Source organism: Panicum virgatum, chromosome 6K, assembly GCF_016808335.1.
Source record: "Panicum virgatum strain AP13 chromosome 6K, P.virgatum_v5, whole genome shotgun sequence".
NCBI classification, from domain to species: Eukaryota; Viridiplantae; Streptophyta; class Magnoliopsida; order Poales; family Poaceae; genus Panicum; species Panicum virgatum.
Window position 1 is genome coordinate 13238856 of NC_053141.1, and position 23927 is coordinate 13262782.

The 23927-nt window shown below is 46.5% G+C and overlaps 1 protein-coding gene across 12 annotated transcripts; it reads left to right on the plus strand.

Annotated features, from left to right (window-relative positions):
* Window positions 1-452: 452 nt before the first annotated feature.
* LOC120711819 (putative receptor-like protein kinase At4g00960) lies at window positions 453-23226 on the plus strand. 12 transcript variants are annotated; one of them, XM_039997474.1, is made up of 21 exons: window positions 467-835; window positions 1015-1170; window positions 1271-1526; window positions 1929-2149; window positions 2240-2360; window positions 7023-7223; window positions 8778-8824; window positions 10967-11131; window positions 11228-11482; window positions 11600-11822; window positions 11937-12053; window positions 18989-19145; window positions 19256-19368; window positions 19619-19841; window positions 19955-20085; window positions 20548-20713; window positions 20844-21000; window positions 21091-21334; window positions 21512-21734; window positions 21870-21987; window positions 22848-23226. In XM_039997474.1, exons 16-21 carry the CDS (start codon window positions 20556-20558, stop codon window positions 23028-23030), a joined length of 1083 nt encoding a protein of 360 aa, XP_039853408.1. In that variant the 5' UTR covers window positions 467-835; window positions 1015-1170; window positions 1271-1526; window positions 1929-2149; window positions 2240-2360; window positions 7023-7223; window positions 8778-8824; window positions 10967-11131; window positions 11228-11482; window positions 11600-11822; window positions 11937-12053; window positions 18989-19145; window positions 19256-19368; window positions 19619-19841; window positions 19955-20085; window positions 20548-20555; the 3' UTR covers window positions 23031-23226. The 12 variants fall into 12 exon arrangements, 11 of the variants coding, with proteins under 11 accessions (XP_039853411.1, XP_039853408.1, XP_039853404.1 ...); XM_039997470.1 differs by having other exon boundaries at window positions 19291-19368; window positions 19955-20155; XM_039997467.1 differs by having other exon boundaries at window positions 19291-19368.
* The last annotated feature ends 701 nt before the right edge of the window (window positions 23227-23927 follow it).

The following is a 23927-nucleotide window of genomic DNA, read 5'->3' on the forward strand; positions in this document are numbered from 1 at the left end:
AGCCGGTCTCCAAAAAACTTTGAGGTTAAGTGTGCTTGATCCGAAGTATTTTGGAAATAGATGACCGACTGGAAAGTTCTTTTCAGACAGTCTATGTTCTAGATAAGCTATCAGATGTAAATGGGCCCGACCTAAGGCGGAACGTTACATTAAACTACGAGACGAATCTAATGAGATATATTAATTTATGATTAGTGGATGGTTACTGTAGCATCATTATAGCAAATTATGAATTAATTTGGCTCATTACATTCATCTCATGAATTAGCAACCATTATATTAATTCATGATTAGTGGATGATTATTGTAGTATCACTGTTGGGTTTTTAAATTCGTCTCACAAATTAGCATCCATATATGTAAAAAGTTTTATAAATAAATTTTATTTAATATTTGTAAAAAAATTCTTTTTGATGTGACAGAACTAAATACAAATTCGTTGAAACAAACAGCTCTTAATTTTTCACCCACCACGCATCCGTCCTTATCTCTTTCTGCTCGGCCGCGCTGGGTGGCCGCTGCGTCGCGCAGGGGGACCGTCCACGGAGGAGCCCGACTAGATCACCGCCGTCCAACGTCCTACCTCGAGCTCGCCATCACGGTCGTTGATCTCATCGACTGCGGGCGCGGGCGCGGGCTCGGCGAGCTCAGGGCCGGCGTGGCGAGCTGTAGCCGGAGAGGGTGTAGGCTAGCGAGGTCGAGTCCGGCGGCGACAGTGCTTCGGCCTTCATATCGCTGGTGGACAGACTGGGGGGTGATGTGCCGACATTGGGCCATCAGCTCTTATGCTAGGTGAATTCGGTAATTACCGACTGTAAAATGTCGGTCAAATACGGTAATTTTCGATTTTTTTATGATTTCGTTTAGCCTTAAAATTCGATAGAATCTCAAATACGATTCCCAATTATTGTTTTCGTTTTCATCCCTGTAGCATATTCTCCAATAGATACGGTATAATTTACATTTTCAGCAAATGAAAAAAAATTCAGCAAGAGTGTGACCTTGTACTTGTAGAAATGGGTGATGAGATAACTGAAGTTGAAGAACTGAAGCGCATATTTGCTGAAAACAAGAGCCGAGCCAATCAAGATATCCTATGCTGCTATTAAATATATTACAAAGAATTTCGCTGAACTGTTAGGTACTGGTGGATTTGGGGTGGTTTACCTGGTAAGATTGGTTCTTGACTACCTCCCAAATAGTAATTTTCATACAACTTCCTAAGTCAAAGGCAATGTTCATGTCAATGCTTAAAGGGCGTGTTAAACAGGGAGGTCTTCGAAATGGGATGGTTGCTGTGAAGAAACTTTTGACACCGATGGATCATTCTGATAGGCTATTTTTGGATGAAGTTATCTGCCAAGTGAAGGTAAACCACAAAAATGTTGTAAGATTTCTAGCCTACTGTCTAGAGACAACATTTGAAGTCAGGGAAGTAGAAGGAAAACTTGGGGATATTGAGGTGCAGCAAAGGTTTCTCTGCTTTGAGTATGCACCTAATGGAAACCTTCACCGTTATCTTCAAGGTAGAAAGTTCGCTACATGACTCTTCCCCATCTGTACTAAATCAAACAATTACTACCTGATGATATCAGCTATATATTCTCCTTGTCAGTTGTGGTTATTTTTAGAAAAAAAGTTGCATGAGCCCCAGAGTTATGCACACTAGCCTTTTGCAAGAGTACTTTCTTCGAATATTGGAGGATGTATATATGATTTGAATTCTGAGCTATGGTACTCCAACATGCATATGTGTAGTATTATGTACATTCCTTAAGATGCAACTGATACCATGGAAAGAAGAAAACTAAATTTTACTCAGTCTCCAGCATCAAAACATTATGAAAGCCACAGCTCCCATGACAATGTACCTTTTCTTTTATGAATTACATGACAAAAACAAACATTTTGACTGTTTACTTCTACAGAAAAAACTCATGGGCATGAATGGAGCGTGTGTTATGCAATAATTAAGGGAATTTGTCACGGTTTGCATTGTATTCATGAAAAAAATTGTTCATTTAGATCTCAAACCTGCTAATGTGCTGCTGGGTGCCAATATGGAACCAAAAATTTCAGATTTTGGTCTGTCAAGGCGTTTCGATGAAAATGTGACTACGGTTGTCACTGAAAAAATTGCGGGAACACTGTAAGTTCAATCTCTTTCGCTGTCTTCTCGAAATAAAATATTTGAAATCACTTTCATGCCCTGATGGCAAAACCATATTATTGCCTGCAGCGGATATATCGCACCAGAATACATTGATCAAGGCGAAATATCATTGAAGACAGATATATTCAGCCTGGGTATTATCATGATAAGATTATTAGTAGGGCATAATGATACTATTATTGAAAATGTAAGGATAATTTACCAATCTATATTCTTTCACTTTTTAAACTTCAAATTTTACCAGTTCATTATGTTAGAAAATGACTTTTAGAGGCGCCTGCCTGTTCTAGAAACGATCGCACATTAGAAACAACATGGTGGGCCTAGGGCTTCTGACAGGCCCTGAAAATCTATTTGCACGGCCAGTCAACCTAACAAGGACTTTTCCGAGACTGTTTATTGCTCTCAGCCGACTGGTTTCAAGGATTCAGCTCATCTAGATTATGTGTGCCGGCTTAATCGATCATTCTATGGTCTTAAGCAGGCGCCCAGTGCATGGTACAGTCGCTTCGCCTCCTACATCATTCAGCTTGGGTTTGTGGAGGCAAAGACAGACACGTCTCTGTTTGTCTAACATCAGGGTGGCGACACAGTGTATCTCCTGCTCTATGTGGATGACATCGTCCTTACTGCCTCATCAACCCAGTTGCTTCGTCGTGTCATCGATGTGCTCTAGCATGAGTTTTCCATGAAGGACCTTGGTGAGCTTCATCACTTTCTGGATATGCATGTGCAGCGTTTGGTTCTGGTCTTCTGCTGTCTCAGCGTCAGTACATGCTTCAGCGAGCTGGTATGTCTGACTGCAAGCCTTGTGCCACGCCTGTTGATACAAATCCCAAGCTCCCTGCTGATGGTGGTGTTCCTGTGGCTGATCCTACCGACTTCCGCAGTCTAGCCGGCGCATTGCAGTACCTGACCTTCACCCGTCCAGACATCGCATATGCTGTCCAGTAGGTCTGTCTTCATATGCACGATCCTCGAGAGCCTCATTTGGCTGCTCTCAAGCCGTCAAGCGGATTCTGCGATATGTTCGAGGCACTCTTCACCTGCGACTCCTGCTGCGTCCTTCTGCTCAGTCTGATCTTGTGGTCTACTCAGATGCTGATTAGGCTGGCTGCCTTGACACTCGCAAGTCGACTTCCGGCTATGCTGTCTTCTTTGGTGATAATCTATGAAACACAGATACTTCACAAAACTCACGTACCGGTATCGGATACGGATACTCCTCGGATACGCCCCGATACGTATCCGAGACGTATCGGAGAAATACACGTATTTTAAATAATAAAAGAAATCCGGATACTCATTGGATACTTCCCGACACCTAAGAGATACCTCCAAGCCGTATCCAGGAACAAGCAGGGAGACTGGGAGGGGGGACTTCCATGGCTGCTGCCTGCTGGACCTGAGCAAGACGAGAAGAGGCTGCCGGACCTGAGGGGTGCGCGGTGGCCGCATGCCTCGGTGGAGGCCCCTGCACGGCTGCACCTGCCTCCGCGGAGCTGCCGCGCCATGTCCTCGCGGAGCCGTCGCGCTGCTTGCCGCGCGCTCGCCCCGGCGAAGGCTGCCGCACCCACACCTCCTTGCCTCGCACGCACGTCGGGTAGGGGTGTAGGGATGCGATAGAGGGACGGGCTGGCGGCGGCGGCGGGCGGCTGCTGCCTGCCTGGTGGTGGACGGTGGGGTTAATGGGGGTAGGGATAAGGTTAGGGTTGGAGTGTGTTTATATGGGCTTGGGCTATATTTGTTCATGGGCCTTTTTGACATATGGGTAACATTTTGTATTAGGTTTTGTTTCATGCTTTTTTATGTAAAATTGAATAATTATCTTATTATTTATTTTTATTTTTTATATATATTGGCGTATCCCTGTATCTTTATTTTTTGAAAAATAGCGTATCGGAGTATTGCCGTATCGCGTACCGGTATCCTTATCCGCGTATCCGGGCAACATAGGTGACAATCTCTTATCTCCTAGTCCTCAAAGCACCAAACTGCAGTTTCGCGTTCTAGTGCTGAGGCTGAATATAGAGCTGTCGCCAATGCTGTTGCAGAAGTTTCTTGGTTGCGCCAACTTCTGGTTGAGCTGCATGCGCTAGTTAGCAGGGCTGCCCTGGTTTTAATGCAACAACATCAACACCGTCTACATGTCCGCCAATCCCGTACAGCATCAACGCAGCAAACATGTTGAGATTGATCTTCATTTTGTTCTGGAGCGTGTTGCTAAAGGAGCTGTCCGCATTCTTCATGTTCCAATAAGCTCGCAGTACGCCGACATCTTCACAAAGGGCTTTCCATCTTCTGTTTAAAAAGAGTTCAGGTCCAGTCTGAACGTTTAGACTGCCGACGATCAGACTGCGGGGGGGGGGGGGGGGGGGGGGGGTGTTAGACATGTATATGTGTTTGTGCTGTGCGGCTGGGCTTGGGCCGGCTGTGCCGTGTACCGAGCCTTTGATTGATTTGGTTAGGCTAGAGGGATTCTAGCCTATATATGTAACCTTTGTTTACCCTAGTCAATAAATCAATCTTTCCGCGCAATCTCTATTGCTTTCAGTTGGGTTGAAACTAAACTTTAGTCTCAAGTTTAGTCCACTTATTTGGATCATCTTAAACTTTAGATCTAAAGTTTAGTCCATGGATCCAAACTGGGTCTTAGATTAACCACTAGTACTATAAATCAATTGCCAGGAACCTTTGCTAATTTAAAACCTAAAAGTCATTTTTGGGGAGGGCTCTCAACTGAAAAGCATGTGGGCCCACCCAGCAACCTTATCTCTTGGTTCACTCTCCTTCCCATTTTTCATTCTCTCTTATCTTCCTTGTCCTTATCTTTCCCCAAACCTTTCTCTTGAATCTCCCAATGTCATAACATGCCGACGGCTCGAAGATGTGAGGCGCGCAAGAGCTCCCTGCCAGCCTTTTTGACCTCACTCTTATCCCTAAGCAGGGGTGAGCTTATGTGCTACGCGAGTGGGGTGGCCCCAGAGACGCGGCCGACCCATGTGACGTGAGCCGGTCCGTGTGGTCGGGCACGAGCGGATCACGGCGGTGCGGGTGCACAAAGTGAAGGCTCGTGTGGCGGAGTGCCGTATTGGCGGTGGCACGAGCGAAGAGTGGCTATGACGACGCGGAGTGAAGGCTCGTATGGCGGCGGATGCGAGCGACACAAGCGACCGCAAGCGAGGAATCAATGCTTGGGCAAGCGGTCTGCACCCAAGGTGGAAGCAGAGCTCAAGGTGGCAATGTGTGGTAGCACTAAAGGAGGCCAAGCTGGAGGCATGGGTGGTAATAGATCATGCCTTAATACTCCTTTCATAATTGAAATTAGCCCTTAATTATTCTTAGCTAAAAAACATACTACAGAATATAAGCCCATTCTTTTTTAGCCTGCTCCTTTTCTAGTATAATTTTTTTAAAAGAACAATTTTAGATCCTTCATCACTGGCTGGAGGCAATGGGTAGGACTCAAGTTAAGGAGGTGTAGCTCGTGGCAGCATAGGTCGTGAACGCGTAGAGGGAATCGGGATGAGATTGATGTTTTAAATATTGAATTATGCCGTTTAGCTCTCATTCTTCAAGACTAATGGGCTACAACGGAAGCTAAATTATTTATTATATTTAGAAAAAAAGGAAAAGTTAAGGATGCTACACAAAAATAGAAGTGAAATTTAACCAATCTACACAATTGGATCAAAATCCTCAAAAGCCCAAATAGACTCCCTAGATAGAGATATGCGTGTCCCTATCTCCTTTATCTCACGCCCACGACCCACCGTCACTCCAAGACTCCAACGTTGCCTGCCTGCGAGTCCCTCCAAGGTGTCCCTATGTACTCTCTTGGGCGCATGTGTGACCTGCGACCTGCACGTGAACTACGCCGAGGGAGGTGTGGTGACACCCATCATCGGGAGCGCCGTCACCGTCAGCCAGGTCCCTAGTCGATTCAGCTCGTTCAGCCACCACCTTGACCTCGCCGGCTGCTCCTTGGGCGTTTGTTTAGCCTCTCCTACACCTCCAGGTGAGTTTCTAGTCCCACCACCAAGCCATAGCACTGCTAATATCCGCGAAACTGGCTGTAGCTGCAATAGCAATAAAAAAGGATGGTATTGTAGCGTCGAACCTCTATAACCTGTAGCCCAATTTTTGAAACCTTGGCCTGAGAATCGAGATATGGGCATATTTAGAGTTGGACCCAATCTTTGGTGGTTCCAGGAAATCTTACTGGGAATTTAAGAGATCCATGGATCCACCAGTTCCAAAAAAAAACTTGAATTTTGCATATTTAGATGGGATCCGTCTATATCCATATTAGATCTTGGGTCTAGAGAGCTCCAAACCACTACCAAAACAGTATAAAATGCAAACTAAAACTTGAATCTTTTGTTTGTTTCAATGTTTAAAATGCAATTCCTCATGAGTGGTAAGTCGCGGCTAATGTACACGCGACCTATATGTGCACGGGGACAATATATGTATGTATTGATGTGTGTATATGTGTGTGGAGAGAGGGAGAGCATTGTTTTGGAAGAAGACCACTTTTAGCCCCGTGAAGCATCCGGTGCCATGAGTTAGGGAGGAAGAAGGGTGACGTGGGAGATCAAAACTGTTGCGACAGACCACGTGGTGATACCACTGTCCATGTCAAATGATCTGGTATTGAAAACTAAGGTGGTTGTTAAAAATGCAAACAAATAGTTTAGGGGACCGGGTTATGTATAATCTCTAAATACTTTGAAAGAGTAGACCTTTTTTATGTTTTAATAGCATATATGCTCTCTCACACACACTATTCTCTTGCAAAAAGGTACATATTCATGATCTCATGATAGTGATATGTTCAACTTTGCAGTGGCATGGGACAATGGATGCAAACTGCCCAAAAATGAAGAGATGCATTGAAATAGCACAAATTTGTGTCGACCACGACCCATGTAAAAGACCTACCATGTATGATATCATTTGCGCGCTGGACGACATAGAAATAACTGTTGAAGAAGATCCTCCAATTATTAATGAGCCGAGAAATGATCCAAGGTCTTCATTATACCAGGTATGATCGTTCAAAGTAAATTATACATGGGTATTCATCAAAAGGATTCTTCACTGCATATTGTAAAATAACTAATATTGGAAAAAATCTCTACATGTCATTGGTTAAACTTTTTATATGCTACTGTCAATGACTGTGGGCCCGAGTTCGCACATGTCATAGCAGATAAGTTGATGGCATAGAATGAGTGTCTCAGTGGCATATAAAGAAATTTTCCTATAATATTTGTTTACATAACATTTTCCTATAAAGAAATCTCATGATATGTTTAATTTTATGTTATAAGTTTTCTCTTAGTAATTATATGATTCCTTAATTTATGCATAGAAAAAGAATATTACAATTTTCATGGCAACAATTCTTACAACTTGTACTCCTAAAATATAGATTATGAGGTAGTTGTTTTGTAAAACAATGATTGCTCTCTCTCACCTTGTTCTCTCTCCCCACATCACAAAAAGTCGTTAAATTGTGTGAGATTACCTATGAGACTCTTCCTTTTTTGTTTTAATATATTTAATCAGTAGGGGTTGAAAACCCCTCCTGTTCCCTTCAAAAAAAAAAAAGAGATTGCCATCGTATAACAATGTATTTACCCTTAGAACTTTATTCTTTTGAAGATGAAGTCATTTCATTGCATCCAAATGCGCCAGCACATAAGAATGATAACATCCATGAACAAGGGGACATGTAACTGCATTTTGAAGTCTTCTAGTGCTGGAAAGGGATCATCAAACCGAATCTGAAGCTGTATAGCTTACCAGCAAGTAATTGCAAAAGGGCACATAAGGAAAAGATGGACTAAAGTCTACTGTTAAATTCTGGCAACAGACACAGTTGTATGAAGGCAGATCCATGTTGCATCGCTGAAGAATGGCTCTGGTACTTAACCTATCAACAAGAAGTAGCGAGAAGAAGACACGATGTTTGTTTTGGCATCATGATTTCCAGAGCCACTTAAAAGCAGGATAAATCATTTTGTGACCAGTTAATTGCCTATAAAGCTTTGACATTTGAGAAAAGAGGTGACCCAAAATATAAATCCAATTGTCTGAATCTGTTGTCTCGGGTTGAGGCTTGAAGGGCTTTAGGTTGGGCCAGCACCATTGTGGCACGTGGACTGCGCCACATGGTGCCAGGGCCTGCTCCATCGTGATTGCTCCAATTTGGGCATGGATCTTGCTAAGATGTCTATATTTCCAGAAGCTCGGTTGACCTTATTTTGCTACTTTTTTACCTTATTTAGAAACATGCTTTGAAAAAAAAGCACAACTCCTCAAAGTCGTTACTTCGCAGGTAATAATTGGTAGATCTGTGTTGAATTAAGCATTAAATAATATAAGATATAGGTAATAAAAGGTTACAATAACAAGCATGAGATAAGGAAACAATGACGCATCATGATATAGCCATGCAAATGTTGACACCACATACACTGCCTATAGAAGTTAAATAATACATTTTGTTGGATTTTGTCTTTCTTGCATTTTAAATTTAACCGGAAAATTCATTCAACAATTCATTAGGAGTCATATTTTGTATTCTGAATTGCAGGTTGTCCTAAGATTTCGGGCTCTGCCGCCTCTTGGTGAAAATTCCAGGTACACAAATGCGAATTCTTTATTATCTGATTGAAATCCTTTTACGCAAGCAGAATCGAGAAAAGAAATGTCTTGCCTATAGCATGCTGAAAGAGCAACCACGACATTAGGCAGGTGGAGCACAATATATTTAAAGATCACAAGCAACATTTAACTTAGAAGATTGTATTATAAATCAACTACCATTGGTCTCTAAGCAGCATATGCTAGTCCGTTAGCTCTTGCTTTCGGCTTCTTCTCCAGTCTCACCGTCTGAGGTGCTCCCGCTGTGACTGCGGGGGAGTATTAGAGTATATTTGGTAGTTTAGATATTCAAATCATATCCTGCCATATGTATCCCGGGGGATGCCTTATCCCCCAAGTCATGTACTCTCATATATACCGGTCGAGGCCTCAATGCAAGACATCCACAACATTATACACAATTCTATTCCCTCCTACAGCATATGATAAAGTACAGAAAAAATCAGCTCAGCAGTTTAGGTATAAAATTTTAGAAAGTAGGCAAATGATGGGCACTTAAATTTTTTTCTTTTGCCAAAAGATAGATGCTGCAAAAGAAAAATTAAGCGTCAAGACGAGACAGTTGTGATAATAGCTTACTGGACAGACACACCAGTCAGATTCAAGTATGATTTCTATGGTAGAGAACATTACCACTTTCTTGTAACTATCCCGTAGGCTGTGAAACATTTAAATTTTAACATGCTTGTTGATGTCAGGACTGTACCTTGTTGATACCTTGATGCTTTGTACGGTCTTCGAGGATACTGTCGGTGTACTTGTGAATGTGAAGCAGATCACAAGTACACTGATACCTCGTGATTGGAAAACCAAACAAGAATTGTAATGAGCAGATCAGGTAACCTTAAGCAAGAGCACAGATTAAAGAAGATTTGATGGTGGATGCATACTACCAACAAAAGAATTGACTCTTGTTCTATTAATTAGATTGTCCTTTAAACTAAAATATGTTTTGACATACCATAAACCTAATGTAAACATAAGTATAAATGAACCATGGCTAACTCAAGCTTGTTTAGGATGGAACAAATTATGACAATTATATTAATTCTTAGCAGAGGAACATTTCAGGGGAAGTTGGAATTGTTTAGACTATATCGTTGTAGCTGGCAACTTGAAACCAGTATCCTGAATTTTTGACAAGATATACCTTTCACTAGTCAAAAGTTGCACAACTTATTCATAGAGGCTAAATGGAGAGGCATCTCTGTGTAGCTTTTGGGTTGTTATGCAAACATTCTAACGGATTAACAGGAATTTCACTAATTTTAGCAAACAGTCTAACAGATTCAAACAATAACTGAGGACATACCCTTGGAAGAAGCTCCCACACATTAGGTGAGTTGATAGATTCGGATCAGTGGATTCAAATCACCAATTCGACAAGTCTATGTCTATACCAATGCAACAAATCATCAACCAATTTAATTGAAATCTGAGCTTAGCCAATAGCCCAACAGGCAGAGATAATAGACCAACCAATGCGCACAACAGAAAAGCTCGCAATACCAGCTGAGAACTAACACAATTCATCAAACATTTGGGGTGCAGGAGATAAGAACACTAACAATACAGGAAAGCAAATAGCAATTTGTTGGAGATATCCATAGACATCTGCAGCTACCCCATCGATGTGGCAGCATCTCTGCACAACTCGCGAGCATAGTTGCCACAGCTCCAAATGTACACCATGCATCCAATGCAGTGTCAATTCCACGTGCGCCTCCAATGCACATAATCTGAAGGTCTATCGTAACATCCATGATCACCAGTTCCTCCTGATCCTAGTTCCAGTCCATCTTTGACCACGTTCTGCCACAAAGCACCACCAGCACATGAACAAACCGTGTCCATGCAACAATAATCCCACAATTTGATTCCTGATCAGTCCATCTAAGACCAGTCACATGAGTGGGTGTTATCATCTTAAGATAACTACTACTAGTGTATCTAATCATTAACATGGTATCACAAGCAAGCACATCCAAACATGCTACTACCACTAGCATATCACGCAACACATGCACATCATCCTATGCCATGCTAATAACTTTTCATTGACAATTTCAATATAAACCATTTTTTCATTACACATGATCTCACACATTGTTTACTCAGAGTCAGAGTGGATACTTTATATATCAACTTGATGTCCCCGAGTGCATTTTTGAGGGAATAAGCAAGAAGCCGGGTAAACTATCATTTCAACTTTTACAGCTCATCACTCGAGGTTTTTCTGATGAGTGAAGGATTGGTTTTGGTGGTTTCGGAATCATATACAGGGTAAAGACTGTTTCACTGTTTAACTTTCTCCACAGCAACATTGAACTTCATATTAGGATCATGACCATTCTAAAAGTACCAAGTGAATTTAAACAGGGAACCCTGCGCTTCGGAACGTTGCTGTGAAGAGGCGTCACAGGACCATGGATATTGATGATAGCATGTTCCATAATGAAATTAAAACAACGATGTTGGCTCAACACAAAAACGTAGTACAGTTTCTAGGCTACTGTTGTCATACAGAAGAAGAAGCGTTTGAACTCGAAGGAAACTTTGGTATGGCTGAGGTACAGGAAAGACTGCTTTGTTTTGAATATTTAAGGAAGGGGAGCCTTGATCGCTATGTTTCCGGTATGACAATAATTTTTTTGGTACCTGCTCAAGCAACGATATAAGCAATCATATGTTAAATTCTATGAAAACTATCAGACCTCTTCACCTATAACAAAATATTTCTGTTGCTTCCAGATGCATCTTGTGGGCTTGAGTGGAGAACGCGGTACCAAATAATCAAGGAAATATGTGAGGGCTTACATAATCTTCACATAAATCGTATTGTTCACTTAGATATCAAACCTGATAATATATTACTGGATGATAACATGGCACCAAAAATTGCTGATTTTGGTATATCAAGGCGCTTTGGCGAAAATCAAAGCCAGACTATTACAGAAAACATGATTGGATCACGGTAAGCTATAGCTTAGCCACTTCGAAGCACTTTTATTTTCCGGCTAGGTATGCGTGATCTTACATTCTTTTGCACATTAATCAGTCGGAATATATGACATGATGTTTCATGTAGGGGATATATGGCACCAGAATTCTATGAAGGAATGACACATTTAAGACAGATATACATAGTCTTGGAGTTACAATCACACAGATATTGATCGGGAAGTACTGTTCTGCTACGGACAATGTAAGAATAATTTATGCAACTGTTCATTTATCTTCATTTGTGGAGAATTTTGTCAATCTGTTTGATGTATTGACCTGACAAACACAACACATGGGTGGTAGTCTAGTCAACATATATCATTAGCGTGTTTGGGTCCAGGGGCGACGCTAGGTTTATCTTTCTTGGTGCTGTAGGAGAGAATAATGGCTTGTATTCCTCCAAATCTTAGAAGGGTGGGATATATAGATCCTATACATGGGCCTCTATGGCTTGTATTCCTCCAAACCCTAGAAGGGTGGGATATATAGATCCTATACATGGGCCTCTATACATGGGCTTAATATACTCCAACACCCCCCGCAGTCTGAACTACCGGCGCAGCAGTGTTCAAGACTGGACAACAAGAAAGCCAACACCCCCCGCAGTCTGAACTACCGGCGCAGCGGTATTCAAGACTGGACAAGAAGAGAGTACAAATAGAGTACAAAGGGCAAATACCCCCCGCAGCCACAACTAGCCACCGGCTACGTTGAGGCTGGATCGAAACTCCGAGAAGGTCGAGGAGGGCAGCCCCTTGGTGAAGATGTCAGCAAACTGGGAGGTAGTCGGGACATGGAGTACCCGAACATCGCCGATTGCGACTCTGTCGCGCACGAAGTGTAGGTCGATCTCCACGTGCTTCGTCCGTTGATGCTGGACGGGGTTGGTGGAGAGATACACGGCGCTGACGTTGTTGCAGTAGACGAGAGTGCTCTTGGCGAGCGGGCTGTGGAGCTCCGCCAAGAGCTGTCGTAGCCAGGACATCTCCGCCACGCCGTTAGCGACAGTCCGGCACTCCGCCTCGGCACTGGAGCTGGAGACAACCGGCTGCCGCTTGGACGACCAGGAGACCAGGTTGCCGCCCAGGAAGACGGCGTAGCCGGAAGTGGACCGACGAGTGTCCGGGCAGCCAGCCCAGTCAGCGTCGGTGTAGACCACCCTCTCAGCAGAGGACAAGCGGTGAAGCACCAAGCCGAGGTCCACAGTGCCACGGACGTAGCGGACGAGACGCTTCAGCGCAGCAAGGTGTGACTCCCGGGTGATGGACTATGGATAAAAGCCCCACCCCTCCCACTATAACACCTGGGTTTTATGGTCGGGTTGGCTAGGTGGGGCGCGCTAACATGGTACCAGAGCCGAGGTCCCGGGTTCGAACCCACCCGGCCACGCATTTCCGCTGCGCGATTTCCCCTGCGCCTCTCGTGTGCTGAGACCTGCTGCGGGCTATGCCGGGCACTAGAACCTGCTGCGGGCTACGCCGGGCTCGCACGCCGTAGGGGGAATGATGGACTATGGATAAAAGCCCCCACCCCTCCCACTATAACACCTGGGTTTTATGGTCGGGTTGGCTAGGTGGGGCGCGCTAACATGGTACCAGAGCCGAGGTCCCGGGTTCGAACCCACCCGGCCACGCATTTCCGCTGCGCGATTTCCGCTGCGTCTCTCGTGTGCTGAGACCTACTACGGGCTACGCCGGGCACTAGAACCTGCTGCGGGCTACGCCGGGCTCGCACGCCATAGGGGGAATGATGGACTATGGATAAAAGCCCTCACCCCTCCCGCTATAACACCTGGGTTTTATGGTCGGGTTGGCTAGGTAGGGCGCACTAACACCGGGGATCATGCATATGGAGACAGACCTGCTGAACAGCATAGGTGAGGTCCGGCCTGGTGAAGGTGCGGTACTGCAAAGCGCTGGCCAGACTCCGGTAGTCAGTAGGATCAGCCACAGGAGCACCCAGATCAGCAGACAGCTTCGCCTGAGTGTCGACAGGAGTGGAGCAGGGCTTGCAATCGAGTGCGTACTGCCGCTGGTGAAGGAGAAGGCCAGACGGGCGAGGCTCAATAGTGACGCCCAAGATGTGGTGGAGCTGACCCAGATCCTTCATAGCAAACTCCTGCTGCAGAGAGTAGATAATGCTCTCAAGCAACTGCTCACTGGAGGCGGTGAGCACAATATCAACATAGAGCAGCAGGTAGGCAGTCTCATTCCCACGGCGGTACATGAACAGAGAAGTGTCAGCCTTGGCCTCGGTGAATCCTAAAGTCAGCAAGAATGTGGCGAACCGAGAATACCAAGCCCGATGAGCCTGCTTCAGACTATAGAGAGACTTGTTGAGCCGGCAGACCATGTCCGGACGACTAGAGTCCACAAATCCCGCGGGCTGAGAGCAGTAGACTGTCTCTGACAGAGTGCCGTGAAGAAACGCATTCTTCACATCTAGCTAGTGCACAGGCCAGGAGCGAGAGAGCGCAAGCGAGAGGACCGTGTGCACCGTAGCGGGCTTCACCACTGGACTGAAAGTCTCATCGTAGTCCACACCAGGCCGCTGGGTGAAACCCCGGAGAACCCAGCGAGCCTTGTAGCACTACAGGGTGCCGTCAGCCCGACGCTTATGCGTCCAGATCCACTTGCCTGTGACCACATTGCCACCAGACGGACGCGGCACGAGGTCCCACGTCTGGTTGGCGAGAAGAGCCGTGTACTCCTTCCATCGCGCGACGCCAGTGAGGGTCCGCCAGGGTGTCGCGGACAGAGGAGGGTACCGGAGAGACCCGCGGCTCTCCCTCGGTAGCGGAGAGAGTCGCGGCCTGAGACGCCATCCGCCGAGTCACCATGGGATTGATGTGTCGAGGATCCCGATGGACAACTGGCGGGTGGTACACCGCCGGCTCGACTCGAGAGCGAGGCGGCGGAGGCGGTTGCGACGGCTCCGGTGTAAGCGTCGCAGGAGCCTCCGGAGCCGGAGGCGGTGCCGGTGTCGGCGCCGAACGGCGCTGGTACACCTGCACCGGCTGAGCGTACCGCGGTGGCACCGGTGACGCTGGTACACCTGCACCGGCTGAGTGTACCGCGCAGGTGCATGTGGAGGCACCGGGGCCGCGCATGGCGCAGCAGGGGACCCGGGGCCGCGCATGGCACGACAGGAGGTCCTGGGGCCGCGCGTGGCGTGACGGCGGGCACCGGGGCCGCGTGTGGCCCAGCAGGAGTCACCGGAAGCGGTGCCAGTGCATCGGGAAAACCTGTAGGGAAAGGATAGACAGGTAAAGGTGGCTGAACCACCGGGTCAGTCGGAAACAGCGACTCCAACTCGGGGTCGGGAGAAGGTGTGGAGGAGGTGGAGTAGGGGAAGTCCGACTCGTCAAACACGACGTGTCTGGAGATCAGGGCGCGGCGAGAGGTGAGGTCAAAGCATCGGTACCCCTTGTGGTCAGGGGAGTACACAAGGAACACACAACGTGTCGAGCGGAGCGCCAGCTTGTGAGGAGCGGTGGCGGAGGTGTTAGGGTAACACGCACACCCGAAGACCCGAAGGTGGTCGTAGCGAGGAGGGGTACCGAAGAGAGCGTGGTGTGGAGTGGGAGCAGGGGAAGCAGTGGACGGAAGGCGGTTAATCTAGTAGGTGGCGGTGTGGAGGCCCTCGGCCCAGAAGCACGGGGGCAGAGAGGCCTGGATCAGAAGGGTGCGCACGACGTCGTTCGTCGTGCGAATCATCCGCTCAGCCTTGCCGTTCTGGGGAGAGGTATACGGACAAGACATACGCAGCTTAACACCCCGAGAGAGGAAGAAAGAACGGGAGGTGGAGTTGTCGAACTCACGCCCGTTGTCACACTGGACGGCCTTAATGGTGAGGCCGAACTGAGTGGACACCCAGGCAAAGAAGTGGAGGAGGGTGGGGAAGGTCTCAGACTTGGCGCGCAGAGGGAAAGTCCAAGAGTAGTGGGAGAAATCATCGACCACGACCAAATAGTATTTGTATCTAGAGAGGCTGAGAATAGGGGAGGTCCACAGGTCACAGTGAACAAGGTCGAAGGCATGCGCCGCATGCGAAGAAGAAGAGGAAAAAGGAAGCCGAACATGACGACCAAGCTGGCACGCATGGCAGAGGTGCTCAGCAGGAGCCCTAGTGCCAGGAGCATTGGTACTACGACTAAGCTGAGCCAGAACGTCGCGGCCAGGGTGACCAAGACGGCGGTGCCAGGTGGTGGAAGACGGCGTCGCGGCAAAAGCGGCGGACGAAGAAGTCAAAAGTGGTGCAGCGGAAGATGGAAGACGAAGGGTGTAAAGGGGCCCCGTGCTGTCACACCAGAGTAGCGGATGCCGGGAGGCCAAATCCTTTACAATGAGGCTAGAAGAGTCAAACTCGATGGAACAAGAGTTGTCAGCTGTAAACTGACGAATGGAAAGAAGGTTATGAACCATCCGAGGAGCAACAAGGACATTGGGAAGACGGAAAAAACCAGGAGCAGAACCCACGGCGGTGACAGGAAGGCAAGACCCATCACCAACCATGATGCAAGAAGGACAAGAGGTGTGTGGGGGTCGGACAGAAGAGAGGATATCAGCATCAGGGGTGGTGTGGAAGGAGGCACCCGAGTCGGCGATCCATTCGGTGCTACCGGCGGCGTCAGCCTCATGGAGCTGAAGGACTGCGCCAGGGCGGCCTGGCCCCACCCCCCAGGCCAGGTTGGCTGCTGGCTGGGCGGGGTCCAGAATGGCGCGAACATGGGAGCAGCACCGGCGAACATGGCCGAAGGGCCCCCCTGACCCTGCAGCGGCCACATTAGGATGAGCCCTGACCATGGGGCGCTGAAGGATGGCCAGGGCGAACCTCCAGGGGCAGGAGCAGGAGTGGGAGCCTGAGTCGGGGTCGGAGTGCCCCGACGGCCTCCACCAACACAACCCGGAGCCGGAGTAGTGCCGTCAGCACCACTTCCACGCCCCCCCCCCCCCCGCCGACGACGCCCACGGCCTCCCCCACCCCTGGTCTGGCCGGTGAGAGGAGCACCAAGGAGGGGGTCGGGCAGGTCGATCCGGGTTCCAGATCCAGAGGGCGGAGTCTGGTGGTAGGACGAAGCGCCTTTCTCGGGGAATAGGACGACATGCTGCTTGCCGGAGGAGACAAGGAGGTAGTGTTCTGCCTCAGCGACCTGACGAGTGAGAGCGTCTGCCGCGGAGCGCTCGCGCTCCCAAGCAAGGGCCGCCGCACGGACCCGCTCCTGAGCCGCCGAAAACTCGGACTTGGCGGCGAGGAGGGCCGAGGCGTCGGCCAGCTACCCACGGAGGGCGGCGGCAGCGGCGGTGCCCGCGCCCCCGTGCAGGTCGTCGGCGGCGGCGGTCGCGGTGGCGTCCAGGGCGGCGGAGTAGGGTCCGCGGCGGCCGGCGCACGCGGCCAAGGTCGGCAGCGGCGCACGGCCAGGCCGGCTGTAGGGCTCGTACTGTCCCCTCCCAGGGCGACGGCGGCGCGTGGGGCCACCAGGAGGCAGCGCCACCGTAGCGGTGGTGCGTGCGTCGCACGAGGCCGGGCGATGCCGGCACCGGCCGTGCAGGAGCGCACGCGGGCGCTGCGCCGCGTGCAGGAGGGCGGTGGCTGCAGTGCTGCACGCGCAGGGGCACGCGCGGGACAGGGGTGGCCAGGCGCGCCAGGCAGCGGCGGCAGCCTGCTCTCGTGGGCCGGCTTGCTCGCAAGCAGGCTGCCCAGCAAGTTGCTGCGGCAGGCCGGAGGATGGGCCCGCGGCCCACTTGGGGCGCACCAGCCCAAGGTGGGGCAGCTGCTGTTGCTCCGCGTGCGTGCCTCCCGCGGTGGCACTAGGCACGGCCATAGGAGCGGCAGTAGGGGCGGCGGCGGCCACACATGCGGCGGCGGCGACCAGAGGAGGCCACGCACGCGCGCCTGGTTCGGCGCCAGCGGCCGCGCCGCGCCTGCGCCAGCAGCGGAGGCGGTGCCAGCGGCCGCGCTCGCACCTGCGCCAGCAGCAGGGGCAGCAGCGGCGCCTTGGGGGGCGGATCCGGCGGCGGGGTTCGCGGGGCCCGCGCCTGCGCGAGCGGCAGGGCAGCAGCAGCCCCCTGGGGGGCGGATCCTGGCCCGCGCCGGCAGCGGCGCCCAGCGCGACGGCGTAGGTCGGCCATGCAGAGTCCGCGCCGGTAGCGCAGAGGATGGCGGCGCCCTTGTGCCAGGCGGGAGTAGAGGAAAGGGGAGGGAAGGAGGAGAGGGAAGGGAGGGGTGGCGCCGGCGGCCGGCCGGCCATGGCGCCGGCGGCGGGCTGCAGCTAGAGGGAGAGAAGGATAGCTGATACCATGTAGGAGAGAATAATGGCTTGTATTCCTCCAAACCCTAGAATGGTGGGATATATAGATCCTATATATGAGCCTCTGGATGGGCCTCTATACATGGGCTCAATATACTCCAACAGGTGCACGTGCACCACTGTCCAAAAGAAAATCTAAAATCTATTTTGTGAAGCAATTACCTGCAAATTATAGGGTTGCTAGAGACATTATAGTGAGGCGCACCAGGATGCTCATCTAGCTTCGCCGCTGTTTGGGTCGTCATGTTCTCTTTATCGGTTGAGTGCATCCTGTTACATAGAGGTCAGAAGTATTTTCAATACTTTATATCAACTCGATGTTATTTTCAAAATTAATAAAGCTTCCTTATTGGTAAGAAAGAGGACAAATTGGCGTGCATGGTTCGACACCAGCATTGATATTTGGCTTCTGTATACTATTAGCAAATCACAAGCGTTAACATGTATACTTGGAGATCTGAGTATTATCTCTACTTATTCCTCCTATACCTCGGCCAGACTATCTCCTAAGCTAGTATTCTACCTCAAATTCATATACCTGTGATGGAGCATTAGCTGTGATGGACAAGGACGCCGCAGTATTCGATAAGTAAGCTATACCTTATCAACATTACAATAGGTCTTGCACACTTCAGCATATTACTAGTTTGCCTCTATTACACATCTATATGCATATTAAGTTATTAACGCTGATAAAGGCACCTACCTATAGAGTCTGGAGTGCAGTCGTATTATCACGTCTCCGCTATGTTATCAAGAGATGGTTTCCTGAAGCAAGATAGTTTTTCACTTTTCTAATTTTTGTGAAATATACGTTATTTAACCAGAGTGCATACTGTATCCATGGAACTTGATGTCCCGGAGTGCATATTTGAGGGCAGCAAGAAACCTGGTAACCTGTCCTATCAACTATTACGATTCATCACTGGAAATTTTTCAGAAGAGCAAATAATTGGCAAGACTGGATTCGCAAACATATTCAAGGTATCCTCTTTTTTGTGTGTGTCACAATCCCTTTTAGTCACTTCATTTTTTGTGTGTGTCACAATCCCTTTTAGTCACTTCATAGCAAATAAGACTGGCATTTGGATTAGGATCATGGTAAAAAGTACTCCCTGAACTGAAACAGGGCACCCTTGGGCTGTGGAACGTTGCTGTGAAGAGCTACAGGAGCATCCATATTGATGACCGAAAGTTCCATAATGAGGTTAAAGTAACATTGTTAGCTCAGCACAAAAACATTGTACAGTACCTAGGCTACTGTTCTCATACAGAAGTAGAGGTGTTTGAAGTCGAAGGAAAATTTGTCATAGATGCAATGCGGGAATTAATAAGCATAGAATGAGAACTCCATTTCTTTACAGTAACAATTATTAATGACATTAGAACTCATATTTGATATTACAAGTTATATAAAATTAATACCCATTCCACTCACAAAATTCTGTTGCTTCCAGATGCATCTTGTGGACTTGAATGGAGACCACGCTACAAAATAATCAGGGGAATTTGCGAGGGCTTACACTACCTCCACGGAAAGCGCATCGTTCACCTAGATCTTAACCCTGCCAGTATACTGCTGGATGATAACATGGTACCAAAACTTGGTGATTTTTTTCTATCAAGATTCTTGGGAGAAAATGAAAGTCACACTACTGCAACAAGCTCTTTTGGAACACGGTAAGATAGCTTCGCCTATGCAAAGCACTTGATTTTCTTCTTTTTCTTAGATATGAAAGGCCTTGCATTTCTTTTGCACAGTAGTCACTCAGAATATATGATTTTTCATGTAGAGGATATATCATATATGGCACCGGAATTGCTGGATACTCGAGTTATCACATTCAAGTCAGACATATATAGCCTTGGGGTTACAATCACAGAGATACTAATAGGACAGAAGCATTATTCTGCTATTGAGAATGTAAGAACAATTTATGCGATCCTGCCAAGATAAAGCCTCTTCTTGCAAGAGGACTTCTGATTTAGTATAGGTACCACATTGATCTATTGTGCATGCAGAGTAAAAATAGGTCGCAAAAGTGTCAAATCCTATTTCATTTTGTTTCGAGTTCCAGTTTACAATAAAATTAGCGCAGGATAAAAAACAATGCAGTTTTTATATAGAGCTAATTAATTGCACCAAAAACTAGGAGAAATAGAAACTAAACAAGCATGAAACAGCTTTAGAAGATAAATGCAGTTCAACTGAGAATGCGATTTTTAGCAAGCCATTATTAGTACCTCAATGGAAACTGTTAGCTTACCTTCATGTTGGCACCGTGATGGATGAATTGACGTGCATGGTTTGCACACTAGCATCGATATGTGCCTCGTATATATATACTCTCATCTCAAATCCTCATTAAGCATTGCTGTTTCATAGGTACTTGAATGCTGGAAGAACAGATTATTGCATATGTCCTCCGCAGACATGGTCTTATTGGAACAAGAGTATGCGCTGAGATAAGAAGAGCTTGCATAGGCGATGACCCCGACAAAAGGCCAGATATGAGATGTATAATCGAGATGCTTGATGAAGCAGAAAATAAGTGAGCTATTGTTTTAAAAATACGACGACTATCATAAATCATAAATATTAAATATAAAAGCACCTGTGTGTGGACTGCAGAAATCTAGTTTTTGAATTATCTAATTTCGTAATATATTGTCTATACTCAGTGTGGATGCCTTATATGTGGAACTTGATGTCATGGAGCGCATACTTGAGGGAAGCAAGAAGCCGAGTATACTATCACATCAACTTTTACTGTTCATCACTGGAATTTTTTCTCGTGAGCAAGAAATTGGTCGGAGTGAATATGCAATCACATATAGGGTAATGTTCTTATAAGTTTTCTGACAACCATGTTGAATTTCATATTTGCTTTTATGGCGATACTAACAAGTGCCGAATGGATTCAAACAGGGTATCCTGCGACAGCGGAGCGTTGCTGTTAAGAGGCTATTGATGACCATTGGTTTTAATGATCAGATGTTTCAGAATCAAATTAAAACCATGACGTTGGCTCAGCACAAAAATATAGTACAGTTTCTAGGATACTGTAGTTATACCCAACAAGAAGCAGGGGAATTCGACATGGCTGACATGCGGGAAAGACTGCTCTGTTTCGAAGATTTAAGCAACGGAAGCCTTGATCGCTATGTTTCGGGTATGGTGAGATAAATTTGGTGTTACTTACAGAAGCGTAGAACTATAACTCCATTTCTTTGAGATAAGCTGTTTTAATCTTTCTCATCTTTGACTAATGATACAAGAAGTCCTATGTAAACTCATATGAATACTAACCACCTATACACACAAAACTATACATTTATATTGCCTCCAGATGCATCTCTAGGACTTGAATGGAGTGTGAGGTATCAAATAATCATGGGAATCTGCGAGGGCTTACACTATCTTCACAGAAAGAAGATTGTTCTTGGAGAACTCAGAACTACCAATATACTGCTGGATGACAAAATGGTACCAAAAATTGATATTTTCTGTCTGTCAAGGTGCTTTGTCGAACACCAAAGCAGGGCTATTGCGCCAATCAAAATGGAATCAATGTAAGCTAGAATGTCATCTTCAGAGATTTTCTTTTCCTTTCCTTAACTATGAATTTCCCTGCATTTCCTTTGAACGCTAATGAGTCTCCGTCTGTATCGTGATTAAAAAAGAATATATATGATTATTTTCTGCAGGGGATATATGGCACCAGAAGCCTTTGCCGGATTTATCACATTCATGTCCGACATATATAGCCTTGGGATCATAATCACAGAGATACTGACAGAACGCAAGGACTTAGCAAAAGAGAATGTAAGAATAATTTATTTGTCTCTGTCAAGATAAACAAAGCCTCTTGCTGCAAAACCACGTATAATTTAGTTTGGGGAAAACATTTGTAGTAGTGCAAAGTAAAATCGTTTCAGAATAAGTCGAATTATATATATATATATATATATATATATATATATATATATATATATATATATATATTCTGAGTTCCAAGTTAACAGTAAAATTTCGTAGGATAACACGGATAACAAGTCAAGTCAAGATAGTGTTTGCATAGAGGTAGAAATTACATAAAAATTTTAGGGGAAAAAGAAAAGGAAAAAGAAATGAAGAAAATATTTTTTGGATAAAGAAAGGTTTATTAATCTTAAGACAATTACTTTAAGGTACTACAGTCATACTAAGATCCGTCTCAGCTTCTGTATAGCTACAATACACCCGACCTATGAAATTTATTAGAAATTGAAAGACAGCATCATAAACATATATATCATACTGCACCAAATTACAACACACAATCTCATCTTCAGTTCTGTACATCACTGTAGCAACACCTGCCTAGCAAGAAAGGCTTCCTAAATACAATGCCTCCAACAAGAAAGCGGCATGCACGCCAACTATCGGTGCCATGACCTAACTAGTAAAGGATAGATCATAGGTTTCATCCTAAAGAGAGACTCCTCGAACTCTAAACAATGTTTTCAAGAAGGTCATTGCCAGGTACAACCAACTAATATCTGACCTTCTCCTTGAATGTGTTTTATGTTATTAACTCAGCTGGTTTTGATGAATGAATTAACGTGCGTGGTGCCACACTAGCATCAATATGGGATTTGCATATACATAGCTTCTCTGAAATCCCATGTATTGCTGTTTCATAGGTACTTGAAAGCTGGAGGACCAAACTGGGTACATCATCAACAGACGTACTCTTGGAACAAGTAAGAGTATGTGCAGAGATAAGCATGGCTTGCAAAAATCCTAACCCAGAAAGGAGGCCAGATATGCAGCGTATAATCAAGATGCTAGATGAGACAGAAAGTAAGGGACCAGCAGAGCAATAGCCGTGCTGGACAAGAACAAGTGGCCTGCAGTTGATCATGCTTTTGTATATGATGAGTTGGTTTACCTTTGTGTCTCCCAGATTACTTGCTGCACAAACCAGTATATGCAACTCAGCAACTGGCCGAGGCATTGCTGATTGTGGCCTCATTTATCGTTTATTACTACTACAGAAATGGCCTTTGGTCCGCACATTTATCACGGCCTCCGTTGGGCTCGGGATGAAGGTGGATGTGGCCGGTGGATGTGGGGGGCAGGGACCTTTTGTCCGGGTTGGAGCACCAACCGGGACCAAAAGTCCCTCATTTGTCTTAGTTGGTGGCTCCAACCGAGACTAGAAGTTCAAATTTTTAGTCTTGGTTGGTAATACCAACTCGGACAAAATGGTGACCTTTTAGTCTCGGTTGTTGTTACCAACTCGGACTGAAGGACCCTTTAATCCCGGTTGGTGTTACCAACCGGGACCAAATGGTCTTCCACGATTTATAGTTCAAAAGGATAACATCTTTACTAGAGTTACATGTGTTGTGTAAATGGGGTGGCAAGGAAGCTATATGCGAAGCAGGAGGTCTTGGGTGGGTGCATAAATTTTTAAGTGTCGCAGACTCTTTAGTCCCGGTTGTACCACCTGGGACTAAAGCTTAGGACCTTTGGTCCCGGAAGCAGTAATCCTATCAAATAAAAAAGAAATAATCTATTTAATGAATAGCATAAGATTCATTGAGTTCTCATCGTACTCCTTTGTGAAAGAATAGAATGAGAAAGCTAATGAATCTCAAACCTATTGATAAAAAAGGATAACTACTATGGTTAGGGAATAGAAGAGGGTTTGGGGATAGAGGGACTTGAACCCTCACGACTTATAAAGTCGACGGATTTTCCTTTTACTACAAATTTCG